General features: G+C 41.4%; 1 protein-coding gene across 1 annotated transcript in view; it reads left to right on the top strand.

Moving 5' to 3' along the window:
- The first annotated feature begins 1,529 nt into the window (after positions 1-1,529).
- ccdc175 (coiled-coil domain containing 175) overlaps positions 1,530-14,708 on the top strand; it is a 57,952-nt gene continuing 44,773 nt past the window's right edge. Inside the window, exons 1-5 of the mRNA XM_028821281.2 lie at positions 1,530-1,711; positions 1,925-2,010; positions 2,105-2,216; positions 5,608-5,743; positions 11,154-11,382. Of these exons, the coding sequence (XP_028677114.1) occupies positions 1,645-1,711; positions 1,925-2,010; positions 2,105-2,216; positions 5,608-5,743; positions 11,154-11,382 (630 nt within the window). The 5' untranslated portion in view covers positions 1,530-1,644. The remainder of the gene's footprint in view (positions 1,712-1,924; positions 2,011-2,104; positions 2,217-5,607; positions 5,744-11,153; positions 11,383-14,708) is intronic.

A 14,708-nucleotide genomic window follows, 5' to 3' on the forward strand; every position in this document is an offset into this window, starting at 1 on the left:
AGATGGCAGTTTACAGATGCACTCCATCTATTCTAATGGAGCTGGAGAGGATCTGCCAGGAAGAATGGGATAAACTGTCCAAATCTAGGCGTGCAAAGCTTGTAGAGACTTAAGAATCCTTAAAGCTGGCCAAAAGGGTTTCTACAAAGGACAGAAGAAAAGGTCTGAATATTTATATGAATGAGGGCATTTGATTTTTGATAAATGTGCATGCCTTTCTGAAAACGTTTTTACTTTGTTATTTGGGAAGTGTAGATTAATGGGCAAAAAAATCAGATTTATCCATTTCTAATTAAATCTACAACACAATAAAGAGTAAAGAAAATGAGGTGTGAATACTTTCTGAATCCACTGTATTCCTCATATATTGGAGCTTTGCTATCAAGGGGTGGGCAGTCCTGGTGGTATAGGCAGGGCAGGTGCCACCATTAAGGTGAATTAGGCCTTCATCTAGAGCATAGATCATATGGGGGCAAAAACCCAGCCACACGGGTTAACTACCGAACAAAATAACCTAGCACCAGCACTGGGTACATGATGTCCACACATTTAAAATAATTTCTTACTTTAATGTCGATCCGGATGTTAACTGAGTACTTAGAATAATTAAAGAGTTTGTTATAGCTCTTCTGTCTCAGACTTTGAAATTCAGAAAGACGCTTGTTCTGGCTGTGTTTTATTATTCATGTGGGTGTCAAAATTGACTTTGCTTTTACAACTTTGTAAGAATTTTAGGTCTTTATTGCCTTTTTTCTTTAAAGAAAATTAATCTCAGGATAGAAATTTTAAGGAAGGAATGCCACCAGAATGTGTGTTTATTACAAAAAAGACAACACTTTAGAACAGCAGCTGTCTGAGTTCATTATTAGTCGGTTATGCTGCGTTTTGGTCTTATTAGGACATAATTAAGACACCAATGACAACTTTAAAACGGAGCTACCTATAAAACATCCATTAGTTGGTTACTTAAAATTGTGTTAAGCAGCAGTAAGTGAGTAATAAACGTACTAGATCAAGTCCTTTAACGCCAATGACCTAAAGTGTATAAAATAATAATAATAACAACAACAACAATGAGGGCTGTGAGCTTTCTCATTACATTTTGTTTGTTGTGCTCATGTGAAAAAGTATAACATACCTGGGGAGAAATGTTGATACTACAGAATGACAAAGAGGAATTGAATTTCTAAATATTGTACACGTGATGTTCCATAAACCAGAAGGTCTCGTTTCTAATTGAGAATCTGGTGTTGAAAAATGCGTGCAGCACAAGCTGGCCCTCTCGAACAAGCACTCAGTAATCTAACTCCATAAATGAACGGTAACGTAAAACGTGACTAATTTGAGCGGGCAGTGAAGCGAGTCCGAGTGCCTACACCAATCACCAACTTAACGCATACAATGGCTTTCTTTGGAAACGTGTTAACTGATTGCGCCGCTCCATCGCAGTCACTCCACTCGTCTCTGTCGCCGTCTCAGCCCTGCGCGTCAGAATGCGTCGCGGTTGCCAAGACAACCGTTCAGTTCCGGTTTGGGAAACGCCGCTGGACGGCCATAATCTCCGTGGAACTGATTAGAAGTTTTAAATTGTGTCGTTTACTGTTATGATTTCTTAAATAGCAGGTTATATACACTTCCTAAGGTATGACTTCTTGCATCGTTCCCGATTTTCCAGCCGTTTTAGTGGCATTGGAACATCTACACGAGATTGGTAAGCCGATAAAGTGAATTCGTCTGACGTTTTCCCTACTTCATTTCATAAAATGACTTAAAGTTGTAGGTTGCACTCGTGTTCCAAAAGCTATCTTGTCAAGAAGTTTTTGCGATCCCGACGTTTCAATCCTCTAAGCGATGGTAGAATTTACATGTCTACTAAAATGACAATAACACGATAGTGCTTCTGTATTTATTGTCATATTTGCAGAGAAACAACTTCAACTTGAAAGAGTCGGCTTGAGCGACGATGCGTCCCAGAGCTTCGCGCAAATCGCGGCGGCGATCGACGAGCTGGTGAGTGGAGGTGTTGTGTCGGCACTCTGCAGCTGCTCAGTTCACAGTATCATCATCATCATCATTCTCATCATACTCTGTTCATTTTGTGCAGGAGCGATCCAGGAGAAGTGTGCGCGAAGAACTGGAAGTGGAGACAATTGAGACGAGCAAGTTAAGACATGGCCTGCAGAGCCACCCCAGTATGATAAAGGCAGAGTTGGCAGGTATTGTTAGTAATGAAGGGCTCATGTCCACCCTCGCACTGACCATGAATGTCTTATGGTTGCCATTTTGTTTGGTGAACTCCCAAAGACTGAGTGTGTTTGTCTTTCTGACTGAAGGACTCCTGGTCCACACACAGTGTGAATGCCTGATGGAGGATATCCTTCAAGAATCAGACCTGCTAAATCCATTTCAGGTCCGCAGAACCTGGAAGTATTGGGAAAAGACAGGAAAGGGGTGGCACTACACTCGCACCAAGTCAAGGCAGACCACAATTAACCATCCCATCTATTAAGTTTCCAAATCTGCTTATCCTGAGCCTGGTCCCGGGAGAACTAGAGCCTATCCCAGAAAGCATTGGGTGCAAGACAGGGATAATCTATGGACAGGGTGAATACACACACACACAATAAGGCCAAATGAGCATCACCAATTTACCTAACCTGCATGTCTTTGGACTATGGGAAGAAATGAGAACACCCCTACGAAACCCAGAAAATCACCATGAGAACATGTAAACCCCACACAGGGAGCCCTCGGGATGTGAACCCCAGCAGTTCTACCTCCGCAGCACAGCTCCCCAAATTAATCCATCCATCCATCCATTTTCCAACCCGCTGAATCTGAACACAGGGTCACGGGGGTCTGCTGGAGCCAATCCCAGCCAACACAGGGCACAAGGCAGCAACCAATCCTGGGCAGGGTGCCAACCCACCGCAGCCCTAATTAATCCAATACACAAATTCTGGAGTACCAGGAGAAATCTTGATAGGCACATAGGGAGAACATGCAAACTCTACACAGGCAATGCCCGGGTCATGCTGTGAGCCTACAAGTCTGGAACTGTTAACCACTGTGCCACTCCTTTGTTATTTGTTGAATAATATTTCCACCATTTTATTAATCCCTAGTAAGATAGTTTAATAGGTTATCCCAGGGGTCTCCAACCTTTTTTCCCCAGAGAGCTACTTTTACAAAATGAAAATGGCAGAGAGCTACTCCTGTTTTCTAACGTTTATTCTCATAGCTTATTTCAACCAAAACTAACTGAATATGCTTATTTTGCCTGAACATTTACAAAATGTTGGTGTCTACAACTCACATTCTGCATTAAAACATCACAAAAAATATTTAGTTCACCTGCAAGTGCATTTTGTATGTCTGTATCTCATACTATTGAATTAAAACATGAATGCTGTCAAAACAAAACAATGCAATTCCAAATACACAGATATGACTTATTCATTTGTCATTTTGTTCCATGTCACTGTGTCACTTTATTCACATGTCCAGTTGCATGTGTGATGTGTTTTTTAGTTAGTGAGACGACTGGCACTGCATGGAGTCAACTAGAGAGGCAGGTATCTGGTGGAGTGGAGCCACTGAGGTTCACTCTTATGGAGTCATTTAAATGTTTGTCTGTCAGTCTTGTTCTGACATTCACGTCAGACTCACAGAGGTATGGAGACCCAAACAAAGCAGACATTTTCATTGCAGCTTGGTGAAGATCCTTATAGTTATCTCACTCTACTAAGCAAAAGAAATGCTGAGAATGCTGTTGAGACTTTAACTGCACATTATTTTGAAGGTTTACTAACATATAACATACTAGTTGATTACCCAGTAGCTTCGCTCACTGAGTGCAAGGGAAAAAAATAAAATGTAGTCTATAAGTTATTATACAGTAAAACATTAACATTTAAGAAATAAAGATACATTGAGCACTACTGGAGTGGTTTCAGGTAAACTACATTTTAAAGGCGCTATAACACAACAGGTAAGTAGCAGATCCCTTGTGAAAGGCGCTACACGACCGCTGTGGTATAGAAATTACATTTTCTATGTGATCATCCAAATTTTTGCCTGACAACCTTGCACTACGTGCCTGTGATTTACTTGTTAAAATAATTAATCACAAAAGCAACCTTGAATGTTGTGGGGTTTTAGTGACCCGAACTTACCTTAAGGGACAGTAAGTAGTTGTGCAGGGCAATTTACAAACCGAGTCCTGCTTCGATGGTGCCGATTACACTCATTCGCAAAGATTTCCACTCTCCCAGGAGCCGACGGGGGACCTGAAGTGTCACAAACAGTGCGAGAAGAGAGGACGCTGCCCGAAACTATGAAGCTCTCGACTTGGCGGAGCAGCCCGACATTCCGCGCCTCCCAGCGTCCACTTTGTTCTCACGACCCCTCGCCGCTGAAGGCGGTCTCGTCTTCACATTGTTTACAGCTCAGCGCAGTTAAAAAGTAGAAAGACGCAAAGCTGTTTTCCTCATCTCTTCTACTATCAAGTACTGCCAACTAAAAAAAAAGTTACAATGTGGCAGTTTCAGCGACAGTCACGTGGACGAATAAATAAAACTTCTCTGTCAGAACGTGCCTGGCTAGTTCCTGTATTATAATATGTTCTGTGGTCATAGGTAATTTCCATATCGCGTGGTCATACGTAATTTCCATTTCATACGTAATTTCCATATCACGTGGTCATACGCAATTTCCGTTTCAAACGCGAAAAGAATTTTATATATATAGATAAAATCTAATGTCTGTCTGTCTGTCCACTTTTCACGAGAGAACTACTTAATGGATTTAGATCATTTTTTTTTCTATAAATTGCTTGAACATTCCGGTTGATTTTGCGACTTCTCTCATTTCGCTATGTATCGTAGTTCACTTGCGGTACCAATTTATTAATGCAAATCCAAGATCCACGCAACGAGCTGAGCTCTCCTCACTCACTCACCAGCTTCGGGGCATGGTCCTTAACTCCTCTTAGCTAGCGAACGAGAGAACAATTGAATTCAACTTTGTTTGGTATTTAAAATAAAGTGTTACTTAGGTCTTGATGAGTATGAGTCCGGATAGTCTCTTAAGTGTATGCCACATTGAAAAGATAGCTTGCAATTCAGATTGTGGTTCGTGATTTTGTGTTAAAAGATTGTGATATGATTTTTTGGAAAGATCCCCCACCCCTAATTTCACTAATCAAGTTTTCAAATTTATGTAGGATTCATTAACCCTTTACCGAGCTACATGGAAAGGGGTTGTGAGCTACCAGTCGCTCACGAGCGACGTGTTGGAGACCCCTTGGTTAGCCTAATCAGCGAATTCAAGTTAGCACCTGCCGATGTGTACCTAAGTGGACCCTGCTGGGACTGGCATCCAGCCTTGGTCTGTTTCTTACCTTAAATCCAGTTCTGCTGATAGACTGTGCCCGGCACATACCATCCTGAATTGGTGGAAGATGATGAAGTTGGTTTTATTTCATACTGTCCAGCTTGTTGCCACCCTGACACTCAACAGTGCAAGTGCTAAAGGCGATGGATGGTGTAAGTGAGTGGGAACATCCGTGTGACCATGAAGGGTCATGGACTGTCTCTTCTGTTACAGATGCTCTGGCTGCTGTGCGGGATTCAAACGCAGCTCAGTTGAATCAGTTAAAGCTGGACTTGCAGCGGGTCACGGAGGAGGTGGACATCGCTGAGAAAAGCCTACGTTTTTTAGCAATGCAGAACTCTTCTCTTTTGTAAGTAGCTCTTGATTCTGTTCCCAGTTCCCCTCCTAATTATTAAAATTCCCTATGAACCCATCATCCAGTGCCAGGGGTACAATGCAAGTTGAAAAAGGTCCGTTTTCCAAAGGTGTATGAGCCATCCTGTGAGTCCAAACTCCTTCTCACCTTCCCATCACGGGATGCTGGCATTTTCTTTTTCTTTTTTTAGCCTTTTATTTAAACTGCTTCATCATTACCGTATGCCTCTGCAAACTGATTGTTTCAACAGTTAATGACGTTAGAAGCCTGTTAGTTCATACTGTTGCATTTATGTTATATAACTCTTTTCATGGTGTTTTATTTTTTCTGATTATCTTTATGTAATATTGGACAGAACCTGAAGTTAGTAATTTGTTTAAAAATATTATAGGTTTGGGTTTTTTTGTATCTTTTGGCAATATATGATAGAACTTATTTACAAATGCTATAGTTTTGTTATTTTTTTATCCTGTGCAGCATTTGACAGAACTTTGGGTTTTTACACTATTGTACAGTATGTTAGGTTTTTGTTCTTGCTTGTAGGCCGCACGATTAACCTTACAGCAGAGCAGTTTATGTTTATCCAGACTGTAATGTTCAGGCCCTGTATTTCAATTTTGATTAGTATTTTATTCCCTTTGGAGTCATAGCTTGCATACATTAAGGGTAAGTGCCTGTTTGAAATGTTATCATTATAATAATTTTGTTGGTGTTTTAAGTAAATCCTGCAGGCCACTTTGAAATGGTTTACTCATAATTACACTGTTTGATCTCACTAATACTTTGACTGGTGAATTAAATGTTTTTATGTTGTTTTACTTCAGTTTTAAGTAAATAAATAAGACCTGTTTTCTTTAACTGTTGTTTCCATTAATTTCATTAATAAGCTACAATTAATATCCTATTAACAAGACCAAGCTAGATCAATAAGACTTTTACAAACATGTTTTTAAAGTATGCAAAATATCATCTATCCATCCATCCATTATCTAACCCGCTGTATCCTAACTACAGGGTCACGGGGGTCTGCTGGAGCCAATCCCAGGGTGCAAGGCAGGAAACAAACCCCGGGCAGGGCGCCAGCACACACAGCCACACACACACACGCGCACACACACACTAGGGACAATTTAGAATCACCAATGCACCTCACCTGCATGTGTTTGGACTGTGAGAGGAAACCCACGCAGACACGGGGAGAACATGCAAACTCCACGCAGGTTCAGGAACGTTTTGGAATGGTTCAGAAATGTTAAGTGAATAGTAACGATTTAAGATGTAACAAGATTAAGCTTAGAACTGAACTTTTCTTATTATAAATGTTTCCATTTTTGCTATTTTAATTTTCTTTTTTTTGTGAACTGTTTTACTTTGAAACTTAACTAAACTTTTAAAAACGAAGATATTTTGCCTGTGGAATCATTTCTGCAAAGTCAGGCTTCTGTTGAATCCCATTTTTTAAGTTAGAGCTGCTGAAGTTTGGTACTTTGGGAAAACGCAGCTACATTTTCGTCAGAACCCAGGTCTCTGAACTGCAAGGCAGCAGCACTACCCACTGTGCCACCGTGCCACCCAAAATATCATCTAATTATCATTATTATCAAAGTCCTAGAAAATTCTGAGGAGTAAATTTTGGCTAATATTGCATGCCCCAAACACACACAAACACATACAGGTTTGGTGCCAGATGTTGATGTTGTTGTACAGTCACATCCACATTGCAGACAAGAATCTCATTGTGCTGTGTGTGACTATAAACTTGAACTCCATATAACATAATGCTGTGAAGCCCACTTAGTCCATTTCATGTCGAAGGCTATTGTGGAAGTACTGGATGCAAGGGCAGGAGCCCATTCTGGGCAGGGTTCAGTTCATTGCAGGACTCACTCACAGTTAAGAATGGCCAGTTAGCCCAAAATTCAAGTCTTTGGGGGACGTGGGAAGAAAATTGTAGTACCTGGAGAAAAAGTCAAGGACATATGGGGAATGTGTGCAAACTCTGCACTTACAACAACCAAATGAAGGATTTGAATATGAAATTAAACTGCAAATTCAATATGGATATATAATGATGTCAGTCAGTCAACCCGCTATATCCTAACACAGGGTCACGGGGGTCTGCTGGATCCAATCCCAGCCAGCACAGGGCGCAAGGCAGGAACAAACCCTGGGCAGGGCGCCATCCCATTGCAGCACACACACACACCAAGCACACACTAGGGACAACTTAGGATCGCCAATGCACCTAACCTGCATGTCTTTGGACTGTGGGAGGAAACCCACGCAGACACGGGGAGAACATGCAAGCTCCACGCAAGGAGGATCCAGGAAGCGAACCCGGGTCTCCTTACCGTGAGGCAGTAGCGCTACCATGCCACCCAATATAATGATGTGACTGGTTTAAAACTATGTAATCCAATTCGGTGTCAATGTGTCCTGGCAGCATAGGGCACACGGTAGGAGCCAGCTTTGGATAGGGCACCAGTGTATCACAGGGACCATTCATCTGCACATTGACATGTTAACCACACATGCACCAGCTGTGCATAGCAGTTAAGAAAAATGCACTTCTAACCTGGAGACTTGTTCACAAGTGATGATGGAGAAATATGGTGCCCTGTCATGTCACAAGTAGTACTAGGCCTTAGGACTTGAACAAGAAATCATAAAGTTTTGACGGCTGAGGTTGATTCATTTTATGGCCAATAACATGTGCTTAGCATGCCTTTGTATTTGCAGTATAGAGAGGAGAGAGGTTAGGAGCTGGCACCGATACAGTGTGTTGCTGCACCCACCACATGACGAACCACCTCAGGATCCCAAATTAGGACCTTAGTGCCGCCATGCAATGGGTGACACCTCAGCACCACACTAGTTTGATTGGAATGGAAGATGGTGAGGTTTTGTTACAGTGGCTGGAATGCCAATTCTATCCCAACCCCCAAGTTTTCCCTTGCAAGTTGGAGGACCTGTTTACAGGGCTGGATGAAGGTTAACATCATACCCAAAAAGAAACAATTGCAGATGAAGGGCCTTGCTCGTTTATGGGATTTGAACCGGGAACTCTCTGATTGCCGATATGGATCCCAATCTCACAGCAGCCACTCCACCTAATGCTGTATATACTGTACCTCTGTTAAATATTATACAATTTCTGCTGGGTAGCACAGTGGCACAGTGGTAGCACTGCTGCCTCGCAGTAAGAACATCAGGGTCAGTGTCCCGGGTCCTTCCTGCGTGCAATTTGCACATTCTCTCTGTGTCTGTGTGGGTTTACTCCAGGTGCTCCGGTGTCCTCCCACAGTCCAAAGACATGAAGGTTAGGTGGATTGGCGATATTCAATTGGCACTACACTGCAAAAAATGAAATCTTAACAAGCCAGAAAATCTTGAAAAGAAATAATAGATCTTGTTTTTTTTTATTTTAAGAATAACTGACTTGAGTAGATTTGTATGTATAAGATATATAATCTCATTTTTAGAAAATTTAACAAGTTAAACTTTCTCACTATATTGGCAGATAATTTTGCTTGATTCTAATACCTTTTTCTTGTTTTTCTTGTTAAATCTATTATTTCTTTTCAAGATTTTCTGGCTTGTTAAGATTTCATTTTTTGCAGTGTAGTGTGTGGTTGGTGTGTGTGTGTGTGTGTGTGTGTGTGTTCATACTGCGATGGACTTGCAGCCTGTCCAGGCTTTGATCCTACCTTGCGCCCTATGCCAGCTGGAATAGGCTCCAGCATCCCCCATGACCCTGATCAGGGCTAAGCAGGTTAGAAAATGACTGACAATGTGTGCTTTTGAGATTGTGATGACCGATTGGCATGCATGCTCCAAGAAAAAAAAAGATTAATATGCTCTTTATATTAAGGTTGGTGAGCGTTTCTGCGCATTCCATTAGTAAAGCAAGGCAGTAATGGCCATTAACACCAAAGATGCTATGACTCTCTGTGTGACTTAGAGCAATCATTTAAACCTTAAATGAGTTTTATTTCAAACTTCTAAGTCGCTTTGAATAAAGGTGCCAGCCACTTGTATGCCTTTCCTGAAAGCATCGGGCACAAGGCTAAAACCAATCCTGGACAAAGTTCCAGTTCACAAGCATTCCTAGTCATATGCATACCCTCACTGACTCCTGCTGGGCCAGTTTAAAGTCACCTGTTAGCCTAAAGTCCATGTCACATTACACATCATCTAGTCACTCGCAGTTAGGAGACCCGGGTTCGCTTCCCGGGTCCTCCGTGCATGGAGTTTGCATGTTCTCCCCGTGTCTACGTGGATTTCCTCCGGGTGCTCCAGTTTCCTCCCACAGTCCAAAGACATGCAGGTTAGGTGCATTGGCGATTCTAAATTGTCCCTAGTGTGTGCTTGGTGTGTGTGTGTGTGTGTGTGCCCTGTGGTGGGCTGGCGCCCTGCCCGGGGTTTGTTTCCTGCCTTGCGCCCTGTGTTGGCTGGGATTGGCTCCAGCAGACCCCTGTGACCCTGTAGTTAGGATATAGCGGGTTGGATAATGGATGGATGGATGGATAGTCACTTGCTGATCTTATCACTGGAGTATGTCACATTATCTGACTGGATTATAGGCCAATTCAAATCATGTAACTTTGTGACAACTTTCCAGTGCAGTTTCACATTCCCAAAGTATCTCAAGCTCCCAACTTTTTCTGACAGCCAATTACGTGCTGCATGATGGAGCTGGTGCCCATCCACAGTCTTACTTGTATGGCGAGTTCGGCTACATTCTCAGCCTTTTCTTTTTTCTTCTCCCATTCTGTCGTGTTACGTAAAACATTCAGCATCAGACAGACAAGCCTCTCTTCTGCTTGCAGGATCCAAAACACCCATTTTTCTTATTCCTTGTAGCTACATAATATGCATTGTACTCCTGGGTGAGTGCTCACTGGTTGTGGTCTGTTGCGCAGCACAGAGCCCACGACTTTTTAATTTTGTTGGGGTGAGACGTAGATTAGTTGGGCTGAGTCACTGGTCAATAGGTAGATGAAGTCTATGATTGAAAATAGCCAGAAACGACATGTAATGCAACATGGCCTTAAGCTGAATGGAAAGTCAAAGAAAAATCTGTAATGGTGATGAGAATGTTGTGCAAAGCTGGAACAGAGCACCACGTGAGGCCAATTTAGGGTCACTAATTAACCCTAGCATCTAAATCTGAGGAGAAAACCTGAGAAAACCCACCATGGCGTGGAAAAATGTGCAGACAATACAGAGCCCAGGCCTTGAACTGAGTCCAAGTCTCTGGAGCTGCTGTCCAGTGGAGTAATAATAAAACTGACACAATGACAGACTTTGAGACAGAGAGAGGTAGATGTGCAGTCTTTGAGAACCTTGCATGTATGGTAAATGTGGAAAGATCTCACACGTTATCACTTTCTCTCCATTTCAGCCCGGAAAGAGAGCAAGTCCGAGCTGAACATGAAGGTGTTATTGAACAACTGAATAATCACCTGACAGAAAAAGCCAATAAAAGGATTGTGGTCAATGAGATATACATCAAAATACGGGACACTGAAAAACACACAGCTGGATTGAGAAAAGCTCTGGAAAATTTGGAAAAAGAGATGATGGAGGAAAGAAAGCGTTTTGGAGAGAGCAAGGACACGCTTGAAATCAAAGTCAGTATTCACTGCAGTGTTACTTCCTGATAAAGAGTAGAGTTAAGCTCACGTTTAAAATGAAGGGATTCATATCTAGATGGCATATTAACGTATAATATATTACTCATTTGGATGATTGCTTGCAATTTAATTCAAACTGTGGTTAAATTGTACAAATATTTAGGCTGTCAGATAAGATTACATTGAAGTGTACTCAAAAATAACGAGAATTTTTTTTTAAAAAAATCATATATTTCTCAGAACATTTCCAAAATTTAACCACCTTCAAAATGCAATACAGTTGTCCCACTGCTTTTTCCATTGTTCAAAACTGTTCTGAAGCTCTTGCAAAGTGATAGCCTTCAGTACCTCTGTCATTTGCTTCTTGACCTCCTCTACATCCTGAAAACGCTTTCCTTTCAGGTTCCTCTTCATTCTCGGAAATAAGGAAAAAATTGCAGGGTGCAAGGTCCAGGGAATAGGGGGGATTGGAAACCGTTGTCATCCCGATTTTTGTGAGAAACTCCTGCACACTCAATGCTGTGTGGGTGGGAGTGTTGTCGTGATGCAGAAGCCACTCGCATGATCGCCATAATTCGGGTGGTTTTCCCTGCAACTCATCACGCAATCGCTTGAGCACTTCAAAGGTGCCACTTGGCCAAATGATGCAGAGGGCACTCTAGTACACGCTCCTAGCGGCAAACATCGGGAACTAACGCCCCTCCAGTCTCCAGAAAAAAATTCTCGTTATTTTTGGGCCTCCCCTCGTATACATTTTTCCCTTTTTCTCTCACTGATGTTTAATTACTAAAAGAATTCCAAGAATGGATAAGGCACACCAGAGTCTATAGACACTAACCAGGACCGTAGCATATTGTAGAATATTCAGGGAGAGGTTGATGGCAAGACAGCCGGGGTCATGTAGAATATGACTTGCCAAAGGCCCTTGAGGTTTAATTTCTCTGGAATTTGTGAAAGCTGACATTTAGTTTTGTTCTTATACATCGTCAGCAGCACCAAACTTAATGTATGTGTACATTACTGATTCTGCGTTGGGTTGGCGCCCTGCCTGGGATTGGTTCCTGCCTTGTGCCCTGTGTTGGCTGGGATTGGCTCCAGCAGACCCCCGTGACCCTGTGTTCGGATTCAGCGGGTTGGAAAATGGATGGATGAATGGATAGATGGACATTACTGATTAAATATATTCTCAGTATTAGGAACTTCAAGACACTAAAAGCAAAGGAAAAAAGATGAGAGTGCATGTGTACATACAGTATATACGGTGAATTTGCATCCATCAGTTCATTTTCTGAACTCGTGTTTTCCAGTACAACGCTATGGGTATAAAAGGGGCCCCATTTATAAATCTTTACGTGGATTTGAGTGTGAAAATATGCATACGCCTAAAAAAAACAGATTCATAAAACCTGGCATACGCACATGTTTACGCAATTTTCCCTTTACAAATCACAATAACCTTGTAATAGTGTAGGCATATGCGAATGTGCCTCGACCGCCACCCTTCCATATGTGGATCATGCTAATCAACGTTATGCATATGCAATCACAGTACGGCAGATCTTTATTGGCTGGTAGAGCAGCTTCCCACCTGACTCGCTGAGAATCTGCCACCTGAATTCAAGAGAATCTGGCTGCGCCACATCGGAGAGTAAGATCATATGTGGCATTATAGCGCTTCTCCTCTGCATTTTGATGGTTAGGGTACTGGGCACAGGGCGCAAGGCAGGAACAAACCCTGGACAGGGCGCCAGTCCACTGCAGTGTATGAAGAGTTTCATTCACAAAATGCTATGTAAACATTTTAGCTCTTTCACTTTTTTCAGCTGTTGCTTAATTTCCAATAACTGACAATTTAAGCACACTGTAAGTCTGTTGCAAATTCAGTAAACGTTTGTCGTTAAATACATGCATGTACAGTGTGCCTGTTTCAGGATACACTATGCTAGTGGGAGTTAAGGCTTGCATTCTCTCAGCCATTTCATTTTTATAGAGGAATGGATTACACAGTTGTCATGACAGTACAGGCGTAGAGGAGCAGAGAAAGCTATGGAACACTAATGGCGGGCTTCTGAACTAAAACCAGTTAGTGAGCAGGAGCAAGTCAGACAAGTGAAGTAATTAAGAACAATTCAGGAGTGATGGAGACGGTGGTGGTTCTGATTTCTTAAGAGGCATTGGTAATGGAATCAGTTTAAATTACATGATACAGAAAATGGCAATGAAATATAATAAAGAAATCAACATCTTATTATATTTCTACACAAATTCCCCTTCCCACAATTTCCCCTAATCAATCAATCTATCTATCTATCTATCTATCTATCTATCTATCTATCTATCTATCTATCTATCTATCTATCTATCTATCTATCTATCTATCTATCTATCTATCTGAAACAATGCAAAAGAAATGCACATCTTACTGCATAAGAGATGGATAGAAGTAAAGATCAAATATTTTTAATTTTTTGGAACATTATGGGAAAATGTTTTTCCCATGATTTAATATAATTTTATAGTAGTAAAAAATTCAGATGTAAGTGTCAGTAGGCTTTGTGCACTAGTTACCCGAACTATTCTATAACATTTCAGTAAGTACTTATTGCTCTGATGCTGATCTTTCTGATCATAAAATAGGTCTTTTCAACAGCAATTGACGATGAGAATTAAGAATTAATTGCAGAATTACTGCAGTTGGGGGTTCCTCTAGAGTGCCTCTTTCTCTTGCACAATTTGGCTCAAATACTAATCAGCACATCGTCATCTCATAACATGCTTAAATTTCAAGTTTGGTATTTTCCCATCCAGCCGTTTTAGCTCTAGACCGTCCTCAAGAACGTGACACACAGAGACACACACACACTCCCTTCATCGAGATATTGATGTGCTTGGTATCAGGGGACCCTAAACTGTCGAGATCCATCGAAAAATGAAGATCAAAATTTTTGACGAATTTAAAGCTTTTGCTGCTCTCCCATAGACGAGAGGTAATGGTCGGGGAAGGCGCAAAGCAAAAATATTCCATTTATGGCATCTTTTACCTAGTGTTGATTATTCTCCTTCATATATTTACTGTATATATACATGAATATAAATTGATTCACTCACTCACTCATCAACAAAAACACTATTTTCCTTTTATTAAAAAGTTGAAATTTGGTAGGGTGGTGAATCTAGAGCAGTAGGTATCTACTAAGGAAGGGCATTTTGCTATATAAATGTTTAGGGTTAAACTCCACTCATAGTATAAAAATACCACAAAATGTTAAAAAAAAGTCTGACTGATGTTTCAAAATTTGGTAACTTTTGGTAACAAAAAAAAA

The sequence above is a fragment of the Erpetoichthys calabaricus genome, chromosome 16 (genome assembly GCF_900747795.2).
Source record: "Erpetoichthys calabaricus chromosome 16, fErpCal1.3, whole genome shotgun sequence".
NCBI classification, from domain to species: domain Eukaryota; kingdom Metazoa; phylum Chordata; class Cladistia; order Polypteriformes; family Polypteridae; genus Erpetoichthys; species Erpetoichthys calabaricus.